This window comes from Strix aluco, chromosome 18, assembly GCF_031877795.1.
Source record: "Strix aluco isolate bStrAlu1 chromosome 18, bStrAlu1.hap1, whole genome shotgun sequence".
Lineage (NCBI taxonomy): Eukaryota > Metazoa > Chordata > Aves > Strigiformes > Strigidae > Strix > Strix aluco.
The window spans coordinates 15189114-15215985 of record NC_133948.1 but is presented as its reverse complement, the minus strand read 5'-3'; the positions used below and the strand labels follow the sequence as shown (position 1 = coordinate 15215985).

The following is a 26872-nucleotide window of genomic DNA, read 5'->3' as shown; positions in this document are numbered from 1 at the left end:
CGCCTGGTTTGGGTACTGCAGCACCACCTGGTTTAGGCGCAGTCTTGCTCCTGTGCCCCAGCCCCAACCCTGGCTCCCGGCTCGCCGGGGCCGCGGCGGACCCGCCTTGCGGGGCGGCCCCGGGGCCCGGCGGGACAGGCCGGGGGGGCGGCCCCGCCAGGCCCCGCCCGCTTCCGCGCGGCACCGGAAGGGCCGTTTGGCTGCGGAAGCGCCGTGCTGGCGGCGGAGGGACGTGGCTGCCCGGTAACGGGGACTGGGGCACCGCGGCGGGGTGGCTGGGCCTGGAAGAACGTGGCTGCGGCCGGGCGGGGCGACAGGGCCCGGGCAGGGCCTGGTAAAGGCGGAGGCAGGGCAGGGGGACGCGGCTTGGGGGGCGGCGGTGGCAGCAGTGACCCAGAGCGGGGCCTGGAGCGACAGGGCTGGGCTTAACCGGCGGGGGCGGAGAGAGTGTCTGGGGCTCGCGGTGGGGCTGGCGGGGCCGGCAGGCGGCCCCGGGCCTGAGGCCGGTGGCAGCGGCCGGCGGGGCGCTGGGGCAGGGCCGGGCTGAGCCGAGGGCGCTTGGGGCTGGCGGCGGTGGCACAGAGGGGAGGCGCGGGCAGAGCTCGGCTCGGAGCCTGGCTTGGGGATAGGCGGGGAGCAGGGCTGGGTGCTGCGGGGGCTGGCGAGGCCCTAGGGGGGCAGTAGCAGGGGGAAGGTTAGGCCTGGAAAAGGGGAGAAGGCAGGGCCTGGGCTGGCTCTTGGGCCGTGCCCCGCTGCCGCGGGGGGGGGCTGGGGGGGGCTCGGGTGGGCGCCCCGGCCCCAGCAGCGCACCCCTGGCCCTGGCTGGCCCCTTGGCTGACCCTGGGAAAAGAACTTTCCCTGGCAAAAGTCGGGTTCTTTGTATTCTTTGTCAGGCCTGTTTGGCTCTTACACTGCGTGCCTGAAATCACAGAGTACAACAAATTAATCGTGTCCCGGGAGTTTACACCAAAGCTCTTGGGGAGAAAAGCATATGAGAGTGGTGGGGGATAATTCTCTGCGCTGAGGCCGTTCCGTACTCAGGTTTATTCTCCAGATGAATAAGCTTTTGCCCGGGGGGCCTGTCTCTTCCAAGATGGTTTTGACTTGGACAGGAGGTTTTGATGCTTGGCATGCTCGAAATGAGACACTTGATGCTTTTTTCCTTGTTGCAAGCACACACAGTGTTCAGAATGACTCTAGAAATTTTAAAAGCCAAACTAAATATATGACAAGAACTAAACAGCTTGGCTTATTCTACTGAAAAGCTGTTTGTTGGGGTTTTTTTTAATTGTTCATAAAAAAATTGAAAACACTCTTGTCAATATTCTAATCTTTAAACTCCCTTGGAAAGACATAATTATTTTAAGCTTTCTAAGCTGTGTGTATTGGCATTGCTCAACTGTAATTTTTTTCTTTTTTTTTTTTTTAATTGAACTCTAAAAAGTTAGATGGCATAATTTTTGCCTAAATCCATAGGTGACAAATTCTCTGGAACTAGACAGCAAATGAAAGAGTAACATTTTTAAACTGTGATCTTGCTCCAGAATCAGTATTATCCAGCTATAGAGACACTTTTCTTGTTTTAATTGTTATTCTGCCCAGGCAATGTGTATGTAATTAAACATGTATATGAGGAGACTTGTGATCTTAGACCTGAACAAGAACATAACTTCTAGTGCTGTTTCGCAGAAATCATAATACTATAAATTCCCCAAGAAATTAAAAGCTCTGTTAACCTTCAATTTTGGGGTTTTGTTAATACCTGAACTTTTTTAACAATGCATGTAACAGCATACTTTCTTTTGAATTACTCTAATGTTTGACTTACAGTTAATTTCAGAAAGTTAATTGAATTATTTCTGAGCCTAAAAATGTTGTTGCAGATTAAACCATGGTTTTGTGAGCATGTGGGAGTTGGCAGGGGAAAGGAAGGCTGTGTTTTGTAGGCTCACCCTGTGTACCTTATCTGGATGAGTCCTGAGTGATTCTGCCACTTAAGCACCAAAAATAGTCTTTTAATAGTATGTTGTCAGGATGTGTTTTGATTGCGTCTCCCATTTATACTGTCAGGAGATGGAGTGCAAGCGTTAAAAAAGACTGCAAAAGCAGAGAGTTCAGCCTAACTCTTCAGGAACTGGATTTAAATATCAAACTTCCATATTAAACTATGTCCCAAAATGCTTTTTGTTGCCCTGGAAGGTGTCTGTGGCCTCTCAGTGAGGACCAGGGATGAAGGTATAGCACCACATTACAGGTTACTTCTGAGGCACGTGCAGGTGGCTCCTGGGTGTTCCCTCAAGGTTTGGCATTTGAGTGGTGTATAAATTGCTTTGTATAAGGATATTTCCAGCTGCTGTGCGTATGTGTGTTACACTAAGGCTGTAGCCTCTTTTGTTATGGTTTTGGTTGACTGACCTTGTAAAATGTATCCTGTGCTGCTTTTGTTTTTCTGTTTGCTGAAGACAGGAGTAAGTCATCACAATGCCAGCATTGCCTCTGGATGAACTCCAGCTGACAGAAAGGGATCCCAAGACAGGAAAGCTGAGAACTTTACCGGCACTGGTGAGCTCTGTTTTTCCTGAAAGCCAGACAAAACCTTTAAGAAATAGTTGTCTTATGTTGAGGCCTGGGCAAAACTATCCCTTGGTCCAGGATATGATGAAATTTGGTTAGCTTGCCTGTTAGTGAAATTTTCTTTGTGTTTTAGTGCATTCAGATAGCTGACATTTAATTTACCTGCCATTGGAAGAAAAAAACCCAAAAACTTTACTGTGTTCAAAATCTGTAGTAAACTGTGTTCTCCCAGAACTACTTACTCTTCTGAGGAGCAGCCCGATTAGCAATATAAACTTTGCTGCAATAGAGAGAATGCTTTGGGAGCTTTTGCAAGCTCTGTGTGAAGTTTAGTCTGAGCTAAAGCACTGGGATAAGTCCATCCACTTACTGCAGCCTGTGACCTCCTGCCCTGTGGCTTCAGCTTGGTGAAATCAAAAAATTAAATCCACAGTAGCCCTTTTCTCCCAGAAATAAGAAGGCATGGAGAGAGCCTTCTGGGCGTGTTGCAGAAGAGAGACCTGCCGTTAATGCTGCTTGCTTGTGAGGAGGTTTACCCTGGGCATACGTGTGGGTTGAGGCAGAGCTCAAAGCTGCTGCTCACTGCTTGACATGATTCTCATTCTAGGATGGGAGTATTTGGGCAAAGCCTGTTCAGTAACCCTTGGGAAGGGCAGTGAAATGTTTCTTCTCCGTTTTTGGTGGTCAAGTTGGTTTGACTTCATGAAATGTTGTGCAAGAACCAGTTTGGAGGAAAAAGAGAGAGTGCAGGCCACATTTCAAAGGCATGACATTAAGCTGTTGCTGTTTGTTTTGAAGGTGTGGGAGGATTGCTTTGAAAGGCTTTTGGCTAATAGAATGCAAGGAGCAACGTGTACCAAATTATGAAGGTCTGAAACTATTGCTGATAAATAAGGGTACAAACCCACTGATCTGCTGCCTTGAAAGATCAGAAAATGGGAAGTTACCAGGGAACTGAATGTCAGATTGTATTAAAATGTGATTTTGTGTTGGTTTCCTAAAATTCAGTGAGCAGTGCAAACGGTAACTGGGCATTCTCGTCACTTGATCTGTAGTTTTAATACAGTGTTTTGGCTTTCTGCAGCACCCAGAAATAAAAGCAGATCGGTCTTTTGTGCTATACAGACCGCCACCTGTTGTCAGAGACCCTGCTTTAGTGGAAGAATTCTTGGAGCGAGCAAAATTCATTGCAGATGACCTGAACTGGCTTCTGGCTTTGCCTCATGACAAATTTTGGTGCCAGGTAATAATTGTTTTGTGGACTAAAGACAAACCATGAACAATCTAGGTGCTTGTAAAAGCCACAAACTTTAAATCATTTTCAGAAACACTTGTATATGCTTATCATGTCATTTGTCAAGCATTTTAATTTCGATTACTGCACCTTAGATTGCAAAGAAAGTTGTATTTCCCTATAGGTTTTAGGAGTTTGCTTGTATTTGATACATGTGTGAGTCCTTTTAGCACTCTTGAATGGTTTGGATTGCTTTTAAATTTCACTGGGCTGCCCATGAGCGCAACCTATGGATGTGTGATGTTCCCTTCTTTCCATTTTCTTATCTTTTGTTGTGCAAGGTTATATTTGATGAGACGCTTCAGAAATGTCTGGATTCCTACCTGTGCTATGCCCCTCGCAAGTTTGATGTGTTGTTGGATTGCCATCCAGAGGTGAATGACATGCAGAAATGTCTTCATCGGAGTGTCTTCCTGACGTTCCTCAGAATGTCCACTCACAAGGAGTCCAAGGTAAATATTTCTTTGCCTTGCAGGTGCTCCGGGCTGTATAGCTTGAGAAAAAAGACAATTAGAGAAATTAATTGTGTTTCTTACTTGCGTGTCCAACTGCATTCCTCTCCCTGGCTATTTTTATCAGTCTGTTTCTCCGTATGGAGATGATACTTCAGCTCTGAGTGGTGATTTGAACTATGCAGTGATTTCTTAGGAAGGAGATCCAGGCAATCAACTAAGTAATAGCAGTTTAGCCACGCGTGGTGGTGTGATACATCGCTGTAAGAGAAGAAAGAGCAAGTTGGCTGCATGGAACAGAGGCCCTTCAGGCCACCAGGAGCTGAGTGTTTGCTCCCTCAGTGCCGCTTCCTCTGTGCCATGCAGGGTCGCGTCATGTGTGCTCATACTTGTCTCTCCTTGAACTTTCCCCAAGTTTTTGGACACACAGTGAAATTGCTCTAAATTACTGTTTTCTTGGCATCATAATTGAAAAACGTACTCAGCCCTAATTGTGTGAGTGCAACTCCCATCAGGAGCTGTGGAATTTTCACAAGGCCTTTGGGCAGGATGAGTGAGGCACCTTGTGTTTTAGCAATTACTCCCTTCGTATCCTCGTTGGTTCATGATGTGTTATTTACTGATGTATTGATTCTCTTGATTATCACAGTGGTGACATTCAGGACATTTTGAGGAAAGGTCTTGGAGCGGGAGTTGGCGGACTGGGGTGGGAATAGGTAGAAGGAATGCTGGAGCCTGCAGCTGGCACCACTTCAGCAAAAGTACTCGACACCTCTATGGTGTCTTTCATTCCAGGATCTGATTAAATCTTACCACTCCAATGAGGCAGACAAGCATTTGAAACCATTTTATAGTTGAGTAATTTGAAGAGAATGAATAGTCTGTTGTCATGCAGGCAGTCAGCAGGAGTTCTAGAAATTGAATCTAGCCAGCATAAAGCCCTGTCCCTCTGCTTTAGCAGGGAAAATGTGCGTACTACCTTTCACTGTGATTGAAAACATTTGCTATCACAGGCAAATGTGTCTTTTGAAAATCCAAAATCACATTTTAGCTTGCTTGTTTCTCAGTGTCAAAGATGATGGAAATTTTTGTCATCCAGAGTTTTGGAAGAAATTCCTTCAATGTTACGAGTCACGTGTTTTTGACAGAGTGTTCTAGCAGTCAGGGTGTAGAACTGCAGTTCCTGGGGTTTTTTCCTACTTGTCGCTGGTGCAGTCGTCTTCGGTGCCTTGATTTTACTCTTCCAGGGTACCAATAACCTCGGGCTGTGATCTCACGTGTATTTTTTCAGTGTCAGTGCCAGTAAAGCTGTGCCTATGCCTGGTTACTCATTCCTGCTCTTGAGCTGAGCTGTTCTTGTGTCAGCTCAGCTGTTCATCTGGCCATGTCACGAGCCAGGTCTGGGAACTGAACACACTGTAGCTAGCTTTTTGCTTTAACGTTTATGTCAGTTGGTTCAATTCACGGGGCAGACTGGCCCTGCAGGTGGTGTGAAGCCAGTGGGGTGGATGGTGTAATGGCAGTGACAAGTAGCTGGGAATGTGGAGTTGGAGGGCTCTGCATGAGCTGGTGTAAGCAGAGTTGCTGCCTTCTATGAAATGAAATCCTTAATACTCCTTTGAGAGATGTTTTTACAGGTGTTTTTATAATGCTGGAGTTCTTGTCGAGTAAGATATGGATCATCCTTTAAATTACTTTTTTTTTTTTTTCCTTTGTAGGATCATTTTATTACTCCCTCTGTCTTTGGAGAAATTATTTACAATAACTTCCTGTTTGACATCCCTAAGATTCTGGATCTCTGTGTGCTTTTTGGGAAAGGAAATGGTCTCCTGCTCCAGAAGATGATTGGTTAGTTAAAGCCAAGAAACAACTTGCATTTAGGCTTTTACTTTCTCGTATAATGGCAAGTGATGTTTTATACCAGTGTTACCGCTCTGAAAATGAATTGTTCAGTAGCAGCAAGAATCTGTAATTTCTAGATCAATTTCTAGGTCAGATGACTTTTTTCTTTTGAACTGCATTTATGTCAAGGAAAGCATCGTGTCTTGCTGCTTAGCTGTCCTGAGCTGGGCTTGTGGCATTAGGCATGATCCAAGGCTCAGTTATGCCTCAGCAGTTGTTTCCCATGCCAATTAAATGTGTCCTGAGCCACTGTAAGAGGACGGTGAGGGCTCTGTAAAATTCTGGTAGAGATGGGAACTCAATTCCTAGGCAGGAAGGGAGGAGGGTTGGAAGATGGGGCACAGTCCAACTGCTCATATGAGTGCTTTTGTTCCCAGAGTTGGGAGGCAGGTGAAACGTGCAGCATGAGGTAATCACTGGTCTATGATGTGGGAGAACTTGAAATTTCAATGCAGACATTGATTTATATAGTGCCTCCAAACCACAAAGCACTTCAGAGCATTGCTCAAGCTGTGCTTATCCCTGGATTTCTCTGTATCTATACAGGCAGTCTTAGTGGCAAGTGCATATTAAGTAACACCTCAGTCTTGGACGCTAGAACCTGCGTAATGAAGACAGGGCATATTGGTTTAGCTTTTGTGTTTATCCTGTGCTCTCTTCACAAGAGAACCACTTGTGATCTTTAACATCCACCTGAGCACAGATGGAAGAGTACCTAACCTTGGATTGTGAGCTCTTCTTGCTAAACTCTAACCCACTTTGCAGCTCACATAATGAAACTTTTTCTTTGGTAGTTATTTTTGTCTCCTTTCCAAGTTGACTAACATGAGAAGCATTAGAGATCATGTGACGCAGCCAAATTTCCAGACCAGAAAATCTTAGATAAACCTTTGCATTTTTTAATCGCTTTATCCTTTTTTCAGTAACTTCCACTCTAAATTCATCTGTCAAGCCTCAGAGGTGGAAAGAAGGCATGACAAGATTGATAGTTCTCTTTCAGATGTGAAGCTTAGATTATCTGGATCTTAAAATATTCCAGAGAAGACCTGAGTGTATGAAACCTCATTTGAATTATACATATGCTCTGGAGTGCAACACAGTAATGCTGCACGCAGGTGACCAGTGATTTGCTCACCTGATTATTTGCATTATGTTGTGACAGTAATGGCATGAGCAGTTCTGGTGTGTAATTCATAACTTGATAAACTTTAGGTTGTTCTCAGGGTATAAATTTTTCAGAAACGTCGTCTTGTAACTCTTACCTTTGCTCTTGCTGGAGAACTCTGTTAATTTTCGTTGTTGGAAGAGTAATTCACAGGAAAATAGGCAGCCTCTGTGCTTACTTGGTGAGGATTTATGGTATGCCGTTACTCAGTGAAGTATTTTGTAAAGATAATGAAGTCCTAGTAATATAATAGCAGGTATTACTAAAGCCTCATTACCTTTAAGAAATATTCTGCAGAACATTTTCCAGTGTATGCTGAGCTGTTATCAGTAATTAAAAGTCAACTCCAGTTGTCAAATAAAGGAACTAGGAATGTTTAGCGATAGTATTTGCATTATTCATTGATTCAGCCTCTGGGGCATGAATGATCTAACATCTCGTTTGCTCTGCTCTGATGAGCATATTCTCATTACCAGTTCTCCAGTTGCACTAAAGAGTTGATGGGCCAGCTTTATAGAAGTGAGCCCGTGCCCATGTCCTAAATGGTTATTAGCTCTATCTGCAGGGGGTGGGGGTGTCAGTAATAATACAAGTACATCTTCTGGTGCAGACTTACTTGCTGGCATGAATGCCTGAACTAATGGCAAATGGTCTCCTTCCCCCTCTCTTCTCAGAAAATATCTTCACTCAGCAACCAAGTTACTTCAGTGACCTAGACGAAACTCTGCCCACTGTCCTCCAGGTACTGCTTTCCTGCTTGGCCCAGGGCTCGGATTTCATCTGGAAATGTGGCATGGCTTAGAGGGTGGAAGGGAGCAGATGTGGTCATAGGCAAGGAGAATCTATTTGCTATTGCTTACTTTCTCTAGTTCACGCTAATGTGTGTCAGCAGGTTTTGAACATTTATCTAGAAGTGATTTCCTATTACCTTCCTTCAGCTTCTGGCCTTCTCTGCAGTTAATCTCAAGGAATTTTCATTAGGTGGTTCCAAAAGTATTCTTTGTATCCCCTCCCCCAAGCAGGGGGAGCATTGAAACTTAAAACAACAAAATAGAGACCGTGAGAGGTAGCGAAGACTTGATGTAGTAGAGTGGGTTAGCGTTAACACTGCAGGTTCTCAGGAGTAAATGAAAATCTGTTGGAAGGGATGCATTGTTGCCATATAAAAGGTATTTAGCACCTCTCCATGTCTAAGCTTTCATTTTTATAAGCAGCTTTTATATTCCCCAGACTCGGTAAGCAGGATTCACATTTAACATGAAGGGGAAATCAAGGTGCCTTGACATCTTTGTACCCTGAAAACATCATGTTTACGTCATGTTTGTGTCCTCAAAAAGCTCACCTATGCACGAAAGTAAGCAAACCCATTTTACCATTTACCCCAAGGCACCTATAATGTCACTTCACTTCTTGGAAGCCCACATTCTTTTTTTCCCGTGTGTTAAGAAACTCTTAGAGGTAAATCTCAGAGGTGGTATCACGTTTAAAAAATATTCTAGGATGCAAGACCAAACCTTCAAATGAATTACTGGGGAGGAGAGCAGAGATTCCATTTGCTTTTTGTGATGTACCACGTCAGGGCAGTTTCTCTGCAGAACACTGATTTCTTTACTGTGTTTTGGTAAGCATTGCAGGGTGATGCCAGCGTGTCTCAAGTGTATGGATATAACAACTCAAACAAAGACGTGTCATTACTGGTCCATAAAACTATTTATGTGCTTACACTGTCACTGAAAGGAGTCGATACCTGTGCAGGTTTAGGAGCTTTCATGCCCTGTAGAATAGTAACATTAATCTCAAGTATGCAACTTCAGTACCTTTAGCCACCTATTCACCTACCTCTGGGAGGAGGGTTTGACAGATCTCTCAAGGTCCAAATGCGGAGGAGTTGCTTTTAAGGCGGTCCTACACCAAAGGTTGTTAGCAATCCGGAACCTAATTCTGTCAGCTTCTACCCACGTTCTTTGTTCCTAAACAAGAGCCACAAAATCTGTCCTGCTAACTCAGGGGAGAGGGCAGGAAGGCTTGGGGACTAGCTCATAAGCAGGAGGTGGTGTTAACTTCCCAGCTGCCCCAGTACTCCTTTGCAAATAGGGATCCCACATGGCCTCCCAGCATTGGCCTTGCTGGCTGATTTTTCTCACATAGCTAAGGCTTTGGATTAGCTGCAATCCCTGTCTCAGCCCCACAAGCATATGCAGCTCCACTTACATGACTTGCAAGTTGCATGGTGTTTCAGAAGCGCAGCGTGGCCCTTCCAGCTGTAGCCTGCAAGAGTCTGTTGCAGCTTTCATCTTACACAGCTCCGTGATCTATGGAAATAGTCCCACATTGCATATGTCATCATAACAGTGATTGCTGACATGATAAAACATGTCCCACTGCTTTCTCCCATCTGTTTTAACACTGTTCTGTTCTCTTGGTTTAGGTGTTCAACAATATTTTGCATAAGTGTGGTTTGCAGTGTGAAGGAGCCTCTGCTGAGCCCCAGAAATTGGAAGAAAAAGTCAGTGTGACCCCGGGGAACATGCCCCTCCAGGTAGAACCACTGCTTCTTGCACTTTACTGTTTGTAGTCCTGCAGGCTAAATGGCCAATGGAGCAGTAAGACCAGAGGGTCATTCTCATCCCAGGTACCTGTGGCTCATACAGCATGTGGTTCCTTGTCATTGTCTCACTGTCGTATGACTTATGATAAAGCCTTTCCACCGTGAGCTGGTTGCTTTGCTCGTGTGCATTTCAGCCATATCCACGTATTGTGGGTTCTTTTTAAACTTGGCATCTTTTTTGCTTAAACAGCTTATAAGTAATGTAATGGAGTATCCAGCAGAAGTCTCCATGTAACCCTGACAGTGAGATCAGAGTTGACTTTTTTTCTTCAGAAATGTTTGTTTAACAACAGTGTACTCTAGATAATCAAGAGGGATTTTTTTGTGCTGGGTGCTGTATAAAGACAGGCCCCATGTCAGTGAGCATGGTCATCTACAAAATCTTAGTCATACAATTTGTGTGTGGCAGGAGTTACAGCCACCCTGAAAGTGCATCTTGCACTGAAGCAGACCACAGAAATCCTCCCTCTAATTCCTGTATTACTGCTATGCAGTGCTTCCAGCTCGATGGGGAAGAATACTCTATGTGGAATATATATTGAGGACAAAACCACTGTCCAAAACAGGATATGATGAGGATTCTCATAATTTCACAGAATCTTTAATGAGAGTGAGCAGCTGGAATTGCATTATAGCTCTTTAAAGGATAGAAATTTTAGTAGAGGTGTTGTGTCTGCCTCTAGACCCAGTAACATGTGTTTATAATTGGTATCAGTCTCTTTGTGCAGTCAGGAAAAAGACTTGGTCTGAACATGATGTGTCCCTGTTAGTGACTAGGAAATGTGTTCCTAGGAAATGTGTTCCTAGGAAAACTTGTCTGGCTTTTCTCTCAGTAATTGCTCTTTCTCTCTCAGGAGCTGAAGGATATTGTGCTGTACTTATGTGACACTTGCACGACACTCTGGGCATTTCTTGATGTCTTCCCGTTGGCTTGCCAGACCTTCCAAAAACATGAGTTTTGTTACAGGTACATCTTGGACTGCAGACAGAGCTTGTCTTGGCAAAGTAAAAATACTGAATGTGCTGCTGTGTCCTGTCCAAGTCCCTTCATTGTTAAAAGCATAGATAGATTTAATGCAACTAGAGGATGCTAGGTTCACGCTGACAGGAATATAGAATAATAAAAAATTAATATAGGGATGTCTAGAGTTTGTCTGTTGTATGTTCACCCTCATCATTATGTATGAGTGATCCTAGAGCCAGCAGCCGTGACGATTTCAAAACCCAGCTAAACAGTACTTGGTGTGCTTTGGAAAGGGTGGAGAGGGATGAGCAGAAGAGTTGTGGACATAAGGAGCTTCCTGCTGTAGGACCCAAAGCAAGGGAAGTAGAAAGTGTTTCAGAGTGATAGTCCATCAAGGTCTGAAAATAAACATTTTTGTTTGATATTATGCCCAAGTTTTATGCTAGAGAATATTATTGAGGTTTGGCAAAAGCTGAGTGTCTGGGAGAGGATGACAAGCCAGCGCTGTCACAGCTGGGCTGACAGCTAACTCCCTGTCTAACTCTGGATCATGGTGGTGATGAGTCAGGATGGGCTCAAACACCAGGCAGCAGAGTGTGTTCCCACAGAGGCTGCGAGTCCTCAAGTGGCACTTACCCGGCGTGCTCCAGGTGTTTTAAGCCCCCAGATCATCTTGTAGAGTCTTGCCATAGCAGCCTTTGTTTAGGACCAAGTGGAGTGTTAATTTATTGTCCTTATTTCCCCTGTTTTGTTTGCTTGTTAGTGTGAACGAACACACATTTGTCTCTTGCTTTTGTTTCCAATCGTGTTGCAGACCTCTGAAGTCTTACAGCTGCCAGTGGTTTAAGGACCACAGGTTGAGTAATGCCGCTCTGGGGTGTGCAGGTTTCTGTCCTCTTTGGATGTTGTTGAGTTGGTTATTGAAAGAAGAGCAGATTGGTGGACTGCTGGTGGCTGTTTGGATTGGCAAGCAGCACTGCTTACATGCTTGGTTACTCAGAGGAGGAAAGCCTTTTGCTTTTAATTCTGCTGTTGATGTCAGAGATGTGCTAAAATAGTCTTGATCTCTGTGCAGTGGGACAACAGCAACCTTTTCATTACTTCTCAATATGGACTAATGGCTGGGTCTTTGGAGTGTGGGGAGGGAAAACTGATTTACGTGTCATCTTTTTGGAACCTCTGAGTCTGAATCAGTCTGCTGGCACTTGCTAATTTATCCCCCTGACTAAAAGTATCAACCAGCTTCTGCTACATTTGCCTCAAGAATACTCATTTAACATATTTGGCTCTTAATATGAGACATGGACATAATGTTCCTAATGGAGCCCCCGCTCATCAGTTCAGCTTGGCTTTTGTGCAAAGTCCTGTAAACCCTTATTTGTAACATCTAGCTACTGATGAAGCAGTACTGGCTGTTACTCTATGAGGGTGTTTCTCAGCATCTCTTGGTGCTCCATCCCTGATGGAAAGGGTCTGCGTGGGCTGCCTGGCACGGAAAATGTGAAACTAGAGCAAACTGACTTTCTTTGTTGCCTCCCTGCCCCATCCTATTGAAAATTCTCTCAGGCTTTCTGCATGTTGGATCCCTTCATCTAAATGCCCACCTAGAGCAGATCTGAATATCAAGACCGGTAGGACTTTATTGGAAATCATACCCTGTTTCATACCCCCTTTTTAACATACAGCAAGATAGGCCCATAAGGATATTGGAGCGGGAGGGGCTTTTTCAGGATGGACTCAAGCACATCAGCTCTTAGCAGACTACAGATTTGTGTTTGGGGTGTTTCTCAGGTGGGCAGGTTGTTCTTCCCTTGGGTAGCGTGGCGCTTTTCAAATGCGTTTCTTTGCCTACATCTTCAAAGATACCTTGATGGTTTCCTTAGAGTGCTGCTCTTTAGTGCACATTTGCTTGCTTGTGTTTCAGGGAACAAATAACAAAAATGGGGTAATGCTAATGAGTACTGCTAGTGAGAAGAATTTAACGACGTTAACCGTTTGATTTGTCTTTTTACCAAATGATTTTTGAAACGTCAGTCGACAGTTACTGGTTTGTTGCCTCTTTCTACAGATTGGCTTCGTTTTATGAATTGGCAGTTGCTGAGCTGGAATCTGCAATTAAGAAGAGGCGTTATGAGGATAACAGGTGAAAATGTCTTCAAAGGCTTGCCTTTTCAGTAAGGCTCTCCCAGGGCTTAGTTAAAAATTCACTTCATGGTGCTTTACCCACCTCTGCGGAGTCTTTCAGTCTTTTTTTATGCTGCTTCAAAGAACTCTTTAAGAGATGGCTTTTCTAATTCTAAATTTTCCTGGGCAGTAGGGTGACTAATGATTTCTTTCACTGCTGTCTAAGAAGAAATTTGATGGGAGATGCATTCAAATTGTAACACTGTGAAAACATGAGTGATATCTCCACGTATAGATTGGTCTCATTTTAAGGCACAGACTGTCCTGGTACAGTTGAGATATCATGTGTCTAGCTGTCAGGACAATTGGTGATTGAGACCAACTTTGTTTAGAGCATGGATTTTCCTTAATTACTGTGAAATGGCTCTAATCTCTGGTCTTTACAGCAAAGAAGTGATTCTGCTAATGAAATTCCTCCTCTAGAGTGTTAACTCTGGAGTGAAGGTGTGTTGAAGATTCAGATTTCTTATGCTGACACCAACAGTGTCTTTTACTCTCTCTGAAGTGTTTTTGCTGATTTGTGGAGGAGAATTTCGCATTCCAGAAAGAAGATGATAGAAGCTTTTCACATCCTAATAAACCAAGTCTGTCTGCAGCCCATCTTAGAAAGCAGGTATTGGCACTTGGGCTCTGTGGTACTAGCCAGTTATTTGATTGCCGTTGTGGGGGAGATTGTTTCCTCGTTTTCAGATTTACTGGAAAAAATGAACAGATACTGTTATTTGTTTTGGGGTTGTAGCCAAAGACTTTGGCTCCGATCAAAGCAGGAATGTTCCAGATGAAGCTGTATGATTTAGAATTGGTGAGGTGAGCTGTGTGTTGACCCCACTAGAGTGGGATAATGCTGTGGTCCAACGAGCTTTCTAAACTCAGTTTATGACAAAGATGCAAATTCTAATGGTGTGTGTAGACACCTTGACTGAGATGCCATGATAAAAGTGATGCAGTGTTATAGATCACTGAAAACAGTCATTTAAAGTCTAGATAGTGGTGCCTTGACCTAGTTCTTCCCCCCTTGCTGTTGTGAAAATGGTTAACTGACAGATCTATGAGTAATCTCAAAAGGAAGGCAAGTATAGCCATCCTTATTTTAAAATAGAGAAATGAACTGAAATGACCCAAAATCGTGCTGCATATCGGGGACAGAGCCAAGAACCTGGATCTTGATTGCAAGGCCAGTGCTCCCTTGGGCTGGTCTCTCTTTGCCTGTACTCGTTACAGGTTTTCTAGATTACTGGTCTCTGCAGCTCTTGTTCTGCTTGAATATTTTCCCTGGTTTGATATCAGTAGAGTTGTCCGAGAAGATGAGGAGGGTCTGTTGGTGGAATTTCTTATGAGACCCCTGGATTTGCTTCCTTGACTTCCTCTGAGACCTGAGCTCTTACCACCCAATCTGTCTGTGCTGTAAATCCAGGCTGTAAAGGAGCAGTAGCGGTCTTGCCTTACCCTCGCTTACCTGAGTATTGCCTTTTGGTACCCACCGGAATATTGAAAGTATAAATGAACCAAAGAGTGTAACGTGTTCAGATTCCACAGTATTAAGGACTATATGTACTTCAGAGGTAGGAAAGGACAGCTCCAGAAACTCATTGCCAGTTTGACAAGAGCTAGGGCTACTGTGAAAATGTGTCTGGCGTCTAGAGAAATACGTTTTTCTTAACGCTGATCTACTGCAGAGAGCATTCTGGCTTGCTGTGAGGCTTGATGCATCAGCAGCAATAGGAGGTTTAGGCTTTATAACAGAAAGGTTGCAATAGGAGTTTGCTTGGCATGTGTTCTTACATAGGTGAGCACATACTTTCTGGGACATTCACTGGTATAATCGCAAGGCGTATAATAAGAACACAATTACAAGAGCGTTACACACCCTTTTCTGCTTGTTGCAAGTCTGAGGCATCAAACTGTGATTTGTAAAGTCTGTCTCAAGTTTTGTAATACTGTGATACAGCTTTAGATCTAGCTGGCTGAAATGTTTGCTGAAGCCATAAAAGAAACTTGTTTCCATTTGACCCTTTGCTCCTGTGAAAGCCAAAAAGTGGTCTGAAATCTATTTTCAAATGGGATTTTCCTTTGATGTATAAATGGGACTAGTTTGGCTAGTGAGACAGAATGGGGAGATTGTGCAATGTGGTAGGCTTACCACTGCGTGTTTCACTGTTGTGCCATTGTTTTCTGCAGCTGTGAGAATATTCAGCCTTTTATTGAGGAATTTCTACAGATCTTCACTTCGGTGCTTCAGGAAAGGAGGTGAGTCTGGCTGAAAACAGGCCCAAGGGAGGGTCAGCTTGCCTTCCTCTTCCATTCTTTACAATAGAACTGCCCGAGACATTATTATGAGGCATTATGATGCATTTGGGAGTTAGAAATCATTCTAACTAGTTGGGAGAACTGCTGCAAGAGGATTTCAGACTGCAGTGTAGACTTTACTGTAAAGGTGAGGAGGATATTGCATGACGCTGGAGAATGTTATTCTTCACTCTCTTTAATCCAGGCTTTCAAAGTGGAGGATAGCAATTTAGCTATTAGCTACCTTGACAAGTTAGACTATTATTACTGATCTGTGCTTTTCAAGTGGGGTGACCAGACCAGAAAGATATTAAGTGCTAATGCTGAGGATGCAAAGTAAGTGGCAGAACTGGGAATTTGATCTTGTCCTCCTGACAGTGCTGTCATTCTGATCATGTTCAAACCATAAACCATATTTTCTCTGTAATGCAGCACTGGGTTACAGGTCTTAACATCATGAGGAGTGTTGCAACTGGCTCTGATGGCTTGGGGAGAAGTGTTGCTGCAGTATAATGGGAGCAAAATCAGACATGGCAACACACGCTGGAATCCAGTATTGCATGAGAGGTTATATGTCTTCCTCCGTGAGCAGTGAGGAAGTCGAAGTGGCATGGCAGGGATGGTAGTGTGTGACAGGTCTGCTGGTAATTTATTAAGTTCGACTGATTAAATTTGCTTCTGCGTTTTCAGATTTCTCCGTGACTATGATGAGCTGTTTCCTGTTGAGGATGATGTCAGTCTGCTTCAGCAAGCATCCTCCACACTGTATCCTTTGCTGTCACCTTGGGGCTTTGCAGACCTGGCTGCTCTGAGATTCCTTCACGCCTGTGGCATTTCCACTGTTGCTGCCTCTGGTTAAGCTGCATGACTGGCAATGGGTGATGGAAAGTTTTCTCTGAAAAGAAAAAAAGGGGTCACGGGGAGAATGTTGATGTAGTCACAGTCTTGGGCGTCGCTGCAAATAGCATAGTTACCTCAAGGCAAGGTCTGAATATGTGCATCTAGAAATGTCCTTAATGCTGTCCTCTTAGAGATGAGACCAGGACAGCCTATATCCTCCAAGCAGTGGAAAGTGCGTGGGAAGGGGTAGACAGGAAAAAAGCACAAGTCGTTAAAGATCCAACACCACCAGCAGCATCTAATGGAGCATCAGCAATAGCAGAGAGCACTGCTGAGGACATGGAAGAGCTCGGGGCTGCATATGCATCAGAGGATGAGGTGAGTAGAGCTGGGCTCTGCTCTTTCAGTCCTTCATTCGTCTGTGCAGAGAGGATTGGTTTGCTTGGTTCTGGGGATTACATGAGATTTAGTCTCATTTCTTACCTTTGCTAGACTTCAGTGCAGCCCATGTGCCTTGTGAAATGAAAAACAAAGCTACAACTGAATCCTGGTTTTATCTTTGAGCAAATTGCTTCTAAGTCCCATTTGCCTGGGATTCCTGTTGCTGTGGCTTATTCAAATACTGTGCTTCATCACTGTAGTTCATGTGGGTATTTTTTAAATGCACAGCTCATATGTTACTTGAGGAGAGGATTTTCCAGAGTATCCTTGCTGTCTCGGGGACAGACAAAAGTAGTTGTATGCCCAAGTCTGTGTCATAGGCCTTGTGTAGTATAAAAAACTTAGCTGATTTCTCTTCTTTTGACTTCAGTCTTTGACTTCTTTGTGTTTAAATTCTGATGACCCAGACTGCTGCTTTCCCTTTTGTTAACGTGCCTTCCCTCAGCTGCTGTCTCTTTCCAGTAACGCCACCAATTCTCTTTGGTACATGTAGTGTGCTGGTGCAGCTGCTGCGCCCATTGCCAAGGTGTCAGGGGTGGAGCTGGACTCTCTGATCTCTCAAGTGAAAGACTTGCTGCCAGACCTTGGTGAGGGCTTCATCCTGGCCTGCCTGGAAGAGTACAGTTACAATGCGGAGCAAGTGATCAACAACATTCTAGAAGATAAGCTGGTGCCATACTTGGATAAGCTGGATCGAACAATGCAAAGGTGTGGGACAACTTCTGGCACGGCTTTGATGCCTTTTGTTTGTGGGTTATCATTTAACATCAGTCTTACTGAAGGTTAGATGCTTGTAGAGCTCTAAGAAGTTGCATGTGTGTTTTCTTGGGGTGGATAGCTGCAGCGAGAGCTTCTCATTGCCATCTGCCACTCGCTTTCTGCCCTGGTTGTGTCCCTGCAGAGAACTGGAATGTTCACTGCTCAGCATTTCAGTAGAGCAGGTGCTGGGTTGTGTTTTGTGATGGGGACAAAAATACTTGTACATTAAATGCTCAAATAAGGACCATTAAAATTCCATCATGGGGACACTGGCTTAGCCTGGGCCAGGCAATAGAATGTGTTGCCTTCAAAAGTTATTTTGCTGCAGAGAACAGGGTCATAGGTGTTAAAATCCCAGCTGTCCTGCAGGAAAGGCCATCTTCAAAGCAACTAATTCAGCTGAAATTCAACATGCAAGGTCAAATCCGGTATTTGACAGGCTACTGTTTTGCTGTTGAAGTTAAAGCAGAAAGAGATTGGAAACAGCAATTCAGATCCATTTTTATCTACCCTTTGACAAACCTGCCAGGCTTTTGCTTGCTTCTCTGGGTTGTACATGGGACGTAGAGTTTATAGCTGGCAGTGGAATTGAGTTGTTTTAGTTTGTCTGCAGCTGCTAGCGTGTGTTTATGCTGCAACAGCAGTTTCTGACTGAGTGTCAGGATGTGAATGTGCTGTTTGTTCACATTTCATGGAGGAATGAGCAGACTGTCTCATTGTTGCATTAAAAAAGGAATGCATCTTTATCAGAAAAATGATGTAAAAAATCTTAGTTTTGCAACAATCTTCATGCTTTCACAGTCAGATCTGCTGACTTTGGCACAAATCACGTGGGGTGGGCTTTTGGAAGGGCTGGGGTTTTTTCTGCACAGCCAGCAGTTACAGAAGATGGAGTTGGATTTTTTTTCCTGCCTTTTGCATCTTGAAACAAAACTGTCAGTTCAATAGCAAATGTAGAATTTTGATCACTGCTGGTTTTAGAAGTGAGCACAGCAGCATTTTCAGATGCCCAGCTGAGCGAACAGCACCAACAAAATGAATGTAGAAATAATGGTCTTTTGACTTGTAAGTTGAACAAACATAAACCTGGAACCCTGAGAAAGAATTAAGAAGGAACCATAGGGAGATAAATATCCAGAAATCAACAACGGCAAATTATTGGAATTTTTTCCAGCGTGTAATTCATCATACTTAGTGTTTGGCTTTACTGAGTCACTGTTTTGAGACCAGGCAGTCTGTTGAATATTCCATGCTGCTGTACAGTTTTATTCTTAAATGAACAGAAGAATTTTCTTTTTGATTTCTGTAAGTTGCTTTAGTTTCCCCACAAAGATAAGCTTTGAACACTGTGCCTTTTATCTTAGACCAGTGCCATGTAGTGGTTGTGCACGTTCTATATGAAATGAAGGGATTGGAATCCGTGACCCAGTCAGCCAGCACCACGAAGAGGATCTTGGCGTGCTCTGGATGACTTTGAGACTGGCAAAGAATAAATCAAGGTCTTAGGAAGGAGAGGACTTGGTCTTCCTTAGTTCACCCTTGCTTTTATTCTCTCTTTTTTCTTCTTTTTTTTTTTTTTTTAACAGACAGCTGAAGCCAGACCCTACTCCTCTAGTCACTTCTCGCTATAATGTTTTCCAGAATGATGAGTTTGATGTTTTCAGTAGGGATTCAGTGGATGTTTCTCGGATACAAAAAGGCAAGCGGTGAGTATCATGCACCCTTAATTAACCCTGTCTGTCAGGAGCAATAAATATCTGCAAACCTGCAAATTCATTTCTCGTACAAACCTCCCGCAGGAATTTGTTGGCAGGGGGTAAGGCTTATCAGAAACGTTTCCCACCTGTTTCTTCTGTTTCTCTGAGAAGGTAAAATGAAATATTATTAGGGGTTTGGTTTCAGTTAGTGTTTTTCCTAATTGGCTTTCCTCTGTATGCTGCTAGAGATTGCTCTGCCAAGCTCATTTGTAATGTCAGGCACTCGCTTCTTGGTCTTAATGTTAAACCTGTACTGAACAACAAACCTTGAAAAGTAACCGTCTCTATGAGCCTGGGGTCGTGACTCAGAACTGAGAATAAATAATGATTTGGTTTAGATCCAGGTGAAGCTTCAACATCTATCTACTTCAAAACCTGAAGACACTCAGTGGCTCAGACTACTTTTGTTGTTCGTGCTGCTGTAGGCTTCCTGCAGAAAGGCTTTTCCTTTGCCTTCTGCCTAGTTTGGCATGCTGTGCTGTGCCACGCTCCGTGCGAATTTCGGTTAGGGCATTGCCCTACTGGCTCCCACTGGTGTCAACTGTATCTTTATAATATGGTTGACTTGTTTCAGATTCTTTTTAAACTCTTTCTCTAACCAGCCAAGTGTGATCTTTATATCTGTACGTATTTACACAGAATGTAAATAAAAGTCTGGCTGGAGACTGAGCCACGTGACGCTGGGAACTCCCAGTTAAGGTTTTGGATGCAAAGCTGTATCAAACTCTCAGGAGAAAACCACTTTTGTCCTGAAGTCCAGACAAACAGCTTCTCGGCAGCTTTGCTATAGTGTTTATACTGGCTTGGCTAGGCAAGAAAATAATTTCTCTCTGGCCAAGGCAATGACTTTTGAAGTGTCCATAGCTAAGAATTCATAGACACGATCTCTGTCCTCATCGTGTTGCCTTGCTCAGAGTGCAGGCAGGCACCTTGTCAGCAGGACATTGTGCCCAGGTGTGCTTGGTTATTTCCCATCTCCCCAAAGTCTTGCCCATGTGGGTAACAAAGCCCGAGAGCAGCACAGTGCATCCAGTGTATGGAATAACCCTGCTCGGAGCTCTCTCTGCAGATCACTTGGAGAGCTTTGAAAGCTTTTAAGTCATCCCTGAGTTGGGCTGCGGGACCCTGCTCCCGTGGCATTGTCCTCTGGCTGCTGCCAGGGAGCCTCTGTCTCCTCTCCAGTGGTAACACCACTCCTTGGGACAGTTGTCAGCTCTTCTGCTGTAACTGTTACGTGACCTCTTGGGATTATCCTCTTACTGCTGCTGTTCCTGGTGTCTCTTGGCCTCCCTCAGGCTATGTCTTCATTTCAAAACAGTTCTTATGCTGAGAACACTCTTTCTGCAGGACTCCAGACATGTTAGTTATGTTTTGAGTGGTTTTTAAAACCTGGAGGTGACTGGCTGTGATCTGCAATGTACACCCTATGCCCAAAGTTGACCATACCTAAGTCAAAGGATAAGCTATAGTACCTTGCTCTCTAGGATTTAACATTCACAACTCCATGAATAGAAGAGTGTCCTTTCATCACTCAAAGTGCAACTTCCTCAGTAGTCCTTGTTCTACAAGCAAGAAGCTTGATGCTTTACCCAAGCGTCGGGGTAACAGGGTTCTCCTAGTTAGTTTGAGATCTGCTTTGCTTTCAAATTGTATCAGTATTTTTTTAAACTTTTTTTTTTTCTCCTTCTTAAAATCTTTTGCTCATCAAATTCTGCTTGTGTTTATAGTGCTGCTGCTGCCTAAGCATGATGTTACACTAGTGCTTCAAGGGCCAGATCAGGTCGGGTCCCATTGCGCTAGCTGCTGTGCGGATAAGTGGAAGCAGTTTGGGGCAGGGACTGTTAATGTGAAAGAGAAAGCCACACCAGGGTGAGGAGGGACAGAAGCATGAGGAAATGAACGTACTAGCATATAAGTGATTCTCTGCTGATCCTGAAAAGTGATCACGCTTGTCTGTGCCTGTCCAGCCATAATTGCTAGGTGAATCTGTCTCTTGAAGTCAGAGCGTGTCCTGAACCCCACGGGACTAGAGGAGTTATTCCACTGTTTTTCCTGGAATTGGTGTCTGAAACACTTCATTGCAGCTCTTCTGCAGTCATCAGACCAGCTCAACAGGAAACAATTATCTAATACTTAGTGCAGTCTCATGCTGAATACCACCAGAAGATGTTATCCCAGCCTAGGTATGTGTGAACTAACCCCATGCCTTGTAGGGCATTTTGCAGCTAAATGCAGGTATGTAACAGAGTGAGTCATGGAAGAGAGGGGAACCACATCTATCTGCAGTGTTACTTTGCTTTGAGATTCTTAATGAAAATCAGGCTGCTTAGATCACTTCCCCAGTGCTTGCTAGTATGTCACGTAAGCCTATCCATTCTTGAGTCGCTGACAGTCTGCCTTGGATGGGTTCTTTCTCTGATAATATCCAGATGCCAAATAGACCACTGATGCATGTTCCTCCTAGACTTTGAGGGCTGCAAATTGTCCTGTGACTACTTGACGGTGGAATCCCTTGTTGCTTTGCTGTAAGGATGTACTTGGCTGGTCTGAAAAATGGGACTTCAAAGAGTTTATGCTTGTGCAGCTTGAGACACAGCATGTCGGTGGCTGTTTTTTAATACCTCTGGCAAAATTCTGTTTCTTGGTCTTCCCTTCTTTAAAATGACTGTAATTTACTTGCCTCCTAAATTTCTTAAAAAAAAATTGTACGTGCAGTGCTTTGAGATAGTAGACTAGCGATTGATTCAACCTCTGTTTTGTTCTTTTCATTGTTAGTTGTGCTTATTCTAATCCTTACTTGCTGCACTGGTAAATTTTTGGCTCTTCCCATCTACATTCCTCTTTTGCATCTCGCATTTCTAAGCTGAGGTTCTTGACTACAGGAACATACGTGTCTGTGCAGCAGTTACTCTAATGCAGCTCTGGCCCGTGATTTGCAGCTGTGCGTGCTACCGCAGTGAGACGATACTGCAGCATGGTGTTAGAGGGCACTCTGGGCCTTGCAGAGCTGTCTTGGAGACTGGAGTCTTAGCCCTAGCAGCTTGCCATTCAAGATTCATGGGACTTCTTGTGTTGTTTGGATATTGGCCAAATTTCAGCTTGAGTATAATTGCATTTGGCCTCCTGTAAAAGCTTCCTTTCTGTCTCAGATGACAGTGGCAGTCTCCAATTCCTGTTCTTATCTGCTGTGTAATCTTGCTGGGCTTCTGTTTAAAAATGACTTTGTTCCAAGCCAGGAGTAGACGGTTTTAGTAGCCAGACAAACAGCCCTGTTATAAATCAGAGGGGAAATAGGTAGGCTTAAGTAGTGCTTGTGGAGTTTGAGATGAGACTTCTGTTGCTTCACCTTCCACTTTGAGAAAAAAAAAAAAGTAACTTCTGTAGAAGATCTTTACACTGCCTTTCTGTGTCTGCCCCTCTGTTCCCGTGCTGTGGAGTGCAGGAGGGAGAAGGACACGACCAGGAGTTTGCTGAATGACAAACGCCTGGTTGCTGAGCAGAAGGAGCGCTACAGCCAGTACAGTGTGATTGTGGAGGAGATCCCTGTGCAGCAAGGGGAGGCTCAGCTCTACAGAGAGGACTATGAGGACGAGTACGACGACACTTACGATGGAAACCAAGTGGGGGCAAACGATGCTGACTCAGATGATGAGCTGATCAGTAGGAGGTAGGTGCTGTGGCGCCAGGGAATGGGAGGTTGGTGGGAATCACCACCTAGAATTGTCTGGCTCGCACAGACCTGTTCAACACTGGGTTTTGGCTCTGTTTCTCAATGAGGACGTGCATGCTTCAAACCACCCCTTTTTCTGCTGCTTTCTCTGTAACGTTGGGTCTCTAATATTTGGGTCTCTGTTCTCCTGTTGGTAGGGAGTGTTGCCATGGGATGCACCCAGGCCCTTCTCAGGCTTCCACTTTCTGTGTCTGCAGGACAGCCCTTGTGTCAACTAATTAACAAATCTAAGAGAGGAATTTGCCATTGTGTTGGAACCTGCACTCAGCAGTGCTTCTGCTTACAGAAAACTATCCTGCAGCAGGGGAAAATGGACTATCTTGACTAATCAGGATTGAGTGTAGCTGGGCAATGTAAAATGGCGGGTTAGCAAAGGAAAACTTCAAAATTTGGAAAATTGTAGAGACGGACTACTTCTCCTTGCCAACCCCCTCTGACATCTCAGAGCGCCCATGCCTGGAATTCAGTCCTTGATGGACTGCACAGCTCTCTGCACGATGACTGACAGCTGGAGACAATTAACTTTTAGGAAGCAAAGGGTTAGTTTGGGCTGGGGGTTGTAGAATATTTTAGAAATAAGAGTTGGAGATAGAAAACATGTTTTAAAAGCTGGTTTAACATTTCTGAAAGTGGCCTTTTGAATTCTGATGTATTATGAAGATGCCACCATTTCTAACCTCAAACCAAAATGCATCTTTGGGGTTCCTTTGTCCGTTTTCCTTTATTTTTTTTTTTCCTCCTAAAGCATGGTGAGGCTTCAATTTAAATCCTTTTTGCGTTTGCCTGTAACAGTGTGGCACTTGCATCTTTTCCCCTTTTTCAGGTGCTCAGTGCTCACTGCTCCTAGAGAGGCAGTAGGAACAATTAGTGGATGTTACTGCTAAAAGCTAGATCTATAGGTTTGAAGTAACAAAGGCTTTTCTGCTTTAACATTTATTTCTTTGGCAGTGGAATGGTGGATCTGAATTCCAACAGAATTTAAGCACACACACACACCTGTATATATTAAAGAAGAGCTACAGGCATGTGGTAAATTCTGCCTCCAACCCCCCAGGCCCTTTGCTGCTCTGTGTGTTCAGGGTGATTCATAAAGCTTGATGGATTTCTCCAAGTATTTCCCCTTGTATGAAACTGGGGCACAGCAATGAAATTGGGGCTCCATGGATAACCACTGACCAGTCATGGAGGATTTAGAGCACAGCACTTTTCAGAACATTAATGTTTCTGTCTTGAGTTTGAGCTCGAGGTCTGAGGGTTTGTCTTTGTACAGTAGATGCTCCCTGACTGGTGAGCTCAAGCCTAGCAAAGTATGCTCCTTACTAATGCCTTGGGGCTGTGCCTGGATCCTCTTCTACCAGAGGAAGCAGTTGCTTCCTTGGAGAAATTCCTTGTGAGGTTTCAGGTTTTTCCTGACCTGCTCCTTTTTTTAACTATTATTATTTTCAGTAACAACTTCATAGTGAACATTCCCCAGTGAAGAACATGTATTCATTAATTGCCCATAGTAAATGTGTCATTAGCTATTAGGTCTCTTTTTTTTCTTTTTTCAGAAACAAGTCCATGAAATTTGTAGATTCTCACTTTTGAAAGACATGATGCAAACCGAAAAGGATATGCTGTTCAGTGAAATGTTTGTGGCTGTACTGTCTTCATTGCTGACTGGTTTGTGTCTTAATTCTCAGGCCGTTCACAATTCCCCAGGTCTTGAGACCTAAAGGACAGGAGGAAGGACAGGAAGAAGAGGAAGAGGATGAAGAGGAGGAGGAGGAGGAAGCTGAAAAGGAAAGAACAAAGGTGACATTCAGTTTGTGGTTGGAGCTGCGTTAAGATTTACCATATGTCTTATCTGCTTCACTTGCAGAGCGATATGGAGCAGATTTCCTCTTTCAGAGAGTGAATCTTTTAACAGCAGTGTGGAGAGTGAGCTGCTTTTCAGAGTGGCTACTTCTGCGGTCTGCTGGACTGTGAAATGTCCCCTGAGTACAGCCATCCGCTGCTTCCCAGGCTAACCATACTGGAGCAATGACACTTACTCCATGGAGAGGTTTAATCTCTTTTATTCCATAGGCAGATGATGCCAGCAGAACACTTTGAGGGTCACTAATGCTCTGTTGTCATGGATATACTGAAAATAGTGATGTTGATGGTGTTGCTGGCAGAGGTAGGATGTGGGAAGAAGTCTCAGGTTTTCTGCCAGGTTTTGTGTTTGAAGTCACTGACACCAAACGCTGCTGGCTCATCTGGAAGAGATAATGAACAATGACTCTGTTCCATGGTCCAACAGGATCACCTCCTGCTCTAGCCTTTTGCACGATGCTGATGAGTTTACTGACCTCTTTCGTTCCTTCCCATGGCAGGACCATTTTGTGCAGGACCCAGCTGTGCTGCGGGAGAGAGCTGAAGCCAGGCGGCTGGCCTACCTCGCGAGGAAGGGGTAAGTAAGCATCTCCCTCTGCGGGGTGAAACCATGGCTCTGCAGTTAGCAGGTGTTTTGCTGCTGACTGGAATTGTTGAGGGTATACCTGTTCCTTAACATTCCTGTATATCAGGGTCACTACCACAGTGGTGGTAACTTCCTCACCCAGCTTTTACTTCACTGCTGGTTGTTCTATCCCATCAAATGGGTGGGCTTGTCCCTTTATCATAAGCAGCAGAACCCTGTGTAAGATAGGATCTTGGAGAGCACAGCTTCCCAGAGCTTGAACAGCTCCCACAGGGATTTCAGGACAGTTTAATAGCTGGTTTTAGCTGCCAGACTCAATGTGTAGAAGGATGCAGTCATTGTGTGGCTAATGCTGATACTCAGCTATTGCAGAAGCCCTGCAGAGCCAAGGCTCAAGGCCTGACAGCTGAACTCCTCACACCCACTTGTTTCGCAGGATCGGTGTATTTTGCCCCCCAAACATGCAGTGTGCTTGTTGTGATGTCCTTTTTCTGTGTACCCCAGGCACAAGCACGACAGCTCTGCTGTTGTTGGGAATGTGAAGGGCCACGGGCAGAACCGGGAAACAGTGCAGGAACGAAGGAAGAAGGAAGCAAACAAAAGCACAAGAGCTAACCATAATCGGCGAGTCATGGCTGACAGAAAGCGGAATAAAGGCATGATTCCTTCCTGAAAGACTCTTCACGCAGGCGTTGCATCATCCCCAGTCCTCTGCTTCGGAGGAGGCAGCTGCGCTCCGTTCCCTCGGCACTCCCTTTGCTCAGGGGACTGGCTGTTCAATACCTGGCGCCTCGGCTCCTGCGGAATTGCAGGCCCTGGGGGAGGGCGAACGCCCCTCCAGGCAGACCCTGACTGCTCCTCAGTTCGTAGAGACAGTGTGGGTGACGGCGTGGGTGACAGCGGGCTGCGCCGCCATGCCTCGGACAGGCTGCGCCAGCTGGTTCTTTCCTTTTGTACTATTTATAATTCTGAGAATTTTATTTTCATAGTGGCTCCTTGCGCCCTCTCTGCAAATCAAGCGGGCTTCCAGGCCCCGCAGCGGGCAGCTCTGAGATCAAGGCTTCCCTGGAACAGCCCTCACAGCTTTCTGCTCCACTGAAATGCCTTATCCTGAAGTCCAACCTGAAGGTTGAAGGAAAACACTCAGGCTGTTTCCGTTGCCAACAGACACAGGAGTTCGGGCAAATAAAACCTTATCATAAATTTCTGTCCCTTGAGTGAGGCGTGTGAAAACAGAACGTGCAAATAAATGATTTAAATCTTTTAGTTGGTGTTTTAGGCTTTTACAAACCATATTGATCTTGAACTTGGAGGAATCTCAACAAACCTTTTAATGTGCTGTATCTGCAGGCAGTGAAATTCAGTTGCTGTTTTGTGTTGGTTTAGTGTAATGAGATCTAGCCACAGCCACTGAGACTAAAGACACTTGAAAATCAGGATCAAGATGACAATAATATGGAAATCAGAGTTGAA

General features: G+C 44.6%; 1 protein-coding gene across 6 annotated transcripts; it reads left to right on the top strand.

Moving 5' to 3' along the window:
* The first annotated feature begins 148 nt into the window (after nt 1-148).
* ASCC2 (activating signal cointegrator 1 complex subunit 2) lies at nt 149-26665 on the top strand. 6 transcript variants are annotated; one of them, XM_074843775.1, is made up of 19 exons: nt 149-243; nt 2463-2562; nt 3659-3817; nt 4150-4320; nt 6039-6168; nt 8062-8129; nt 9816-9926; nt 10850-10962; nt 13028-13102; nt 13649-13756; nt 15322-15390; nt 16120-16194; nt 16461-16647; nt 17204-17418; nt 19056-19175; nt 22669-22893; nt 24639-24750; nt 25314-25390; nt 25904-26665. In XM_074843775.1, exons 2-19 carry the CDS (start codon nt 2482-2484, stop codon nt 26070-26072), a joined length of 2265 nt encoding a protein of 754 aa, XP_074699876.1. In that variant the 5' UTR covers nt 149-243; nt 2463-2481; the 3' UTR covers nt 26073-26665. The 6 variants fall into 6 exon arrangements, with proteins under 6 accessions (XP_074699876.1, XP_074699880.1, XP_074699879.1 ...); XM_074843778.1 differs by having other exon boundaries at nt 161-243; nt 2467-2562; XM_074843777.1 differs by lacking the exon at nt 149-243 and adding an exon at nt 248-334.
* Nucleotides 26666-26872: the final 207 nt, after the last annotated feature.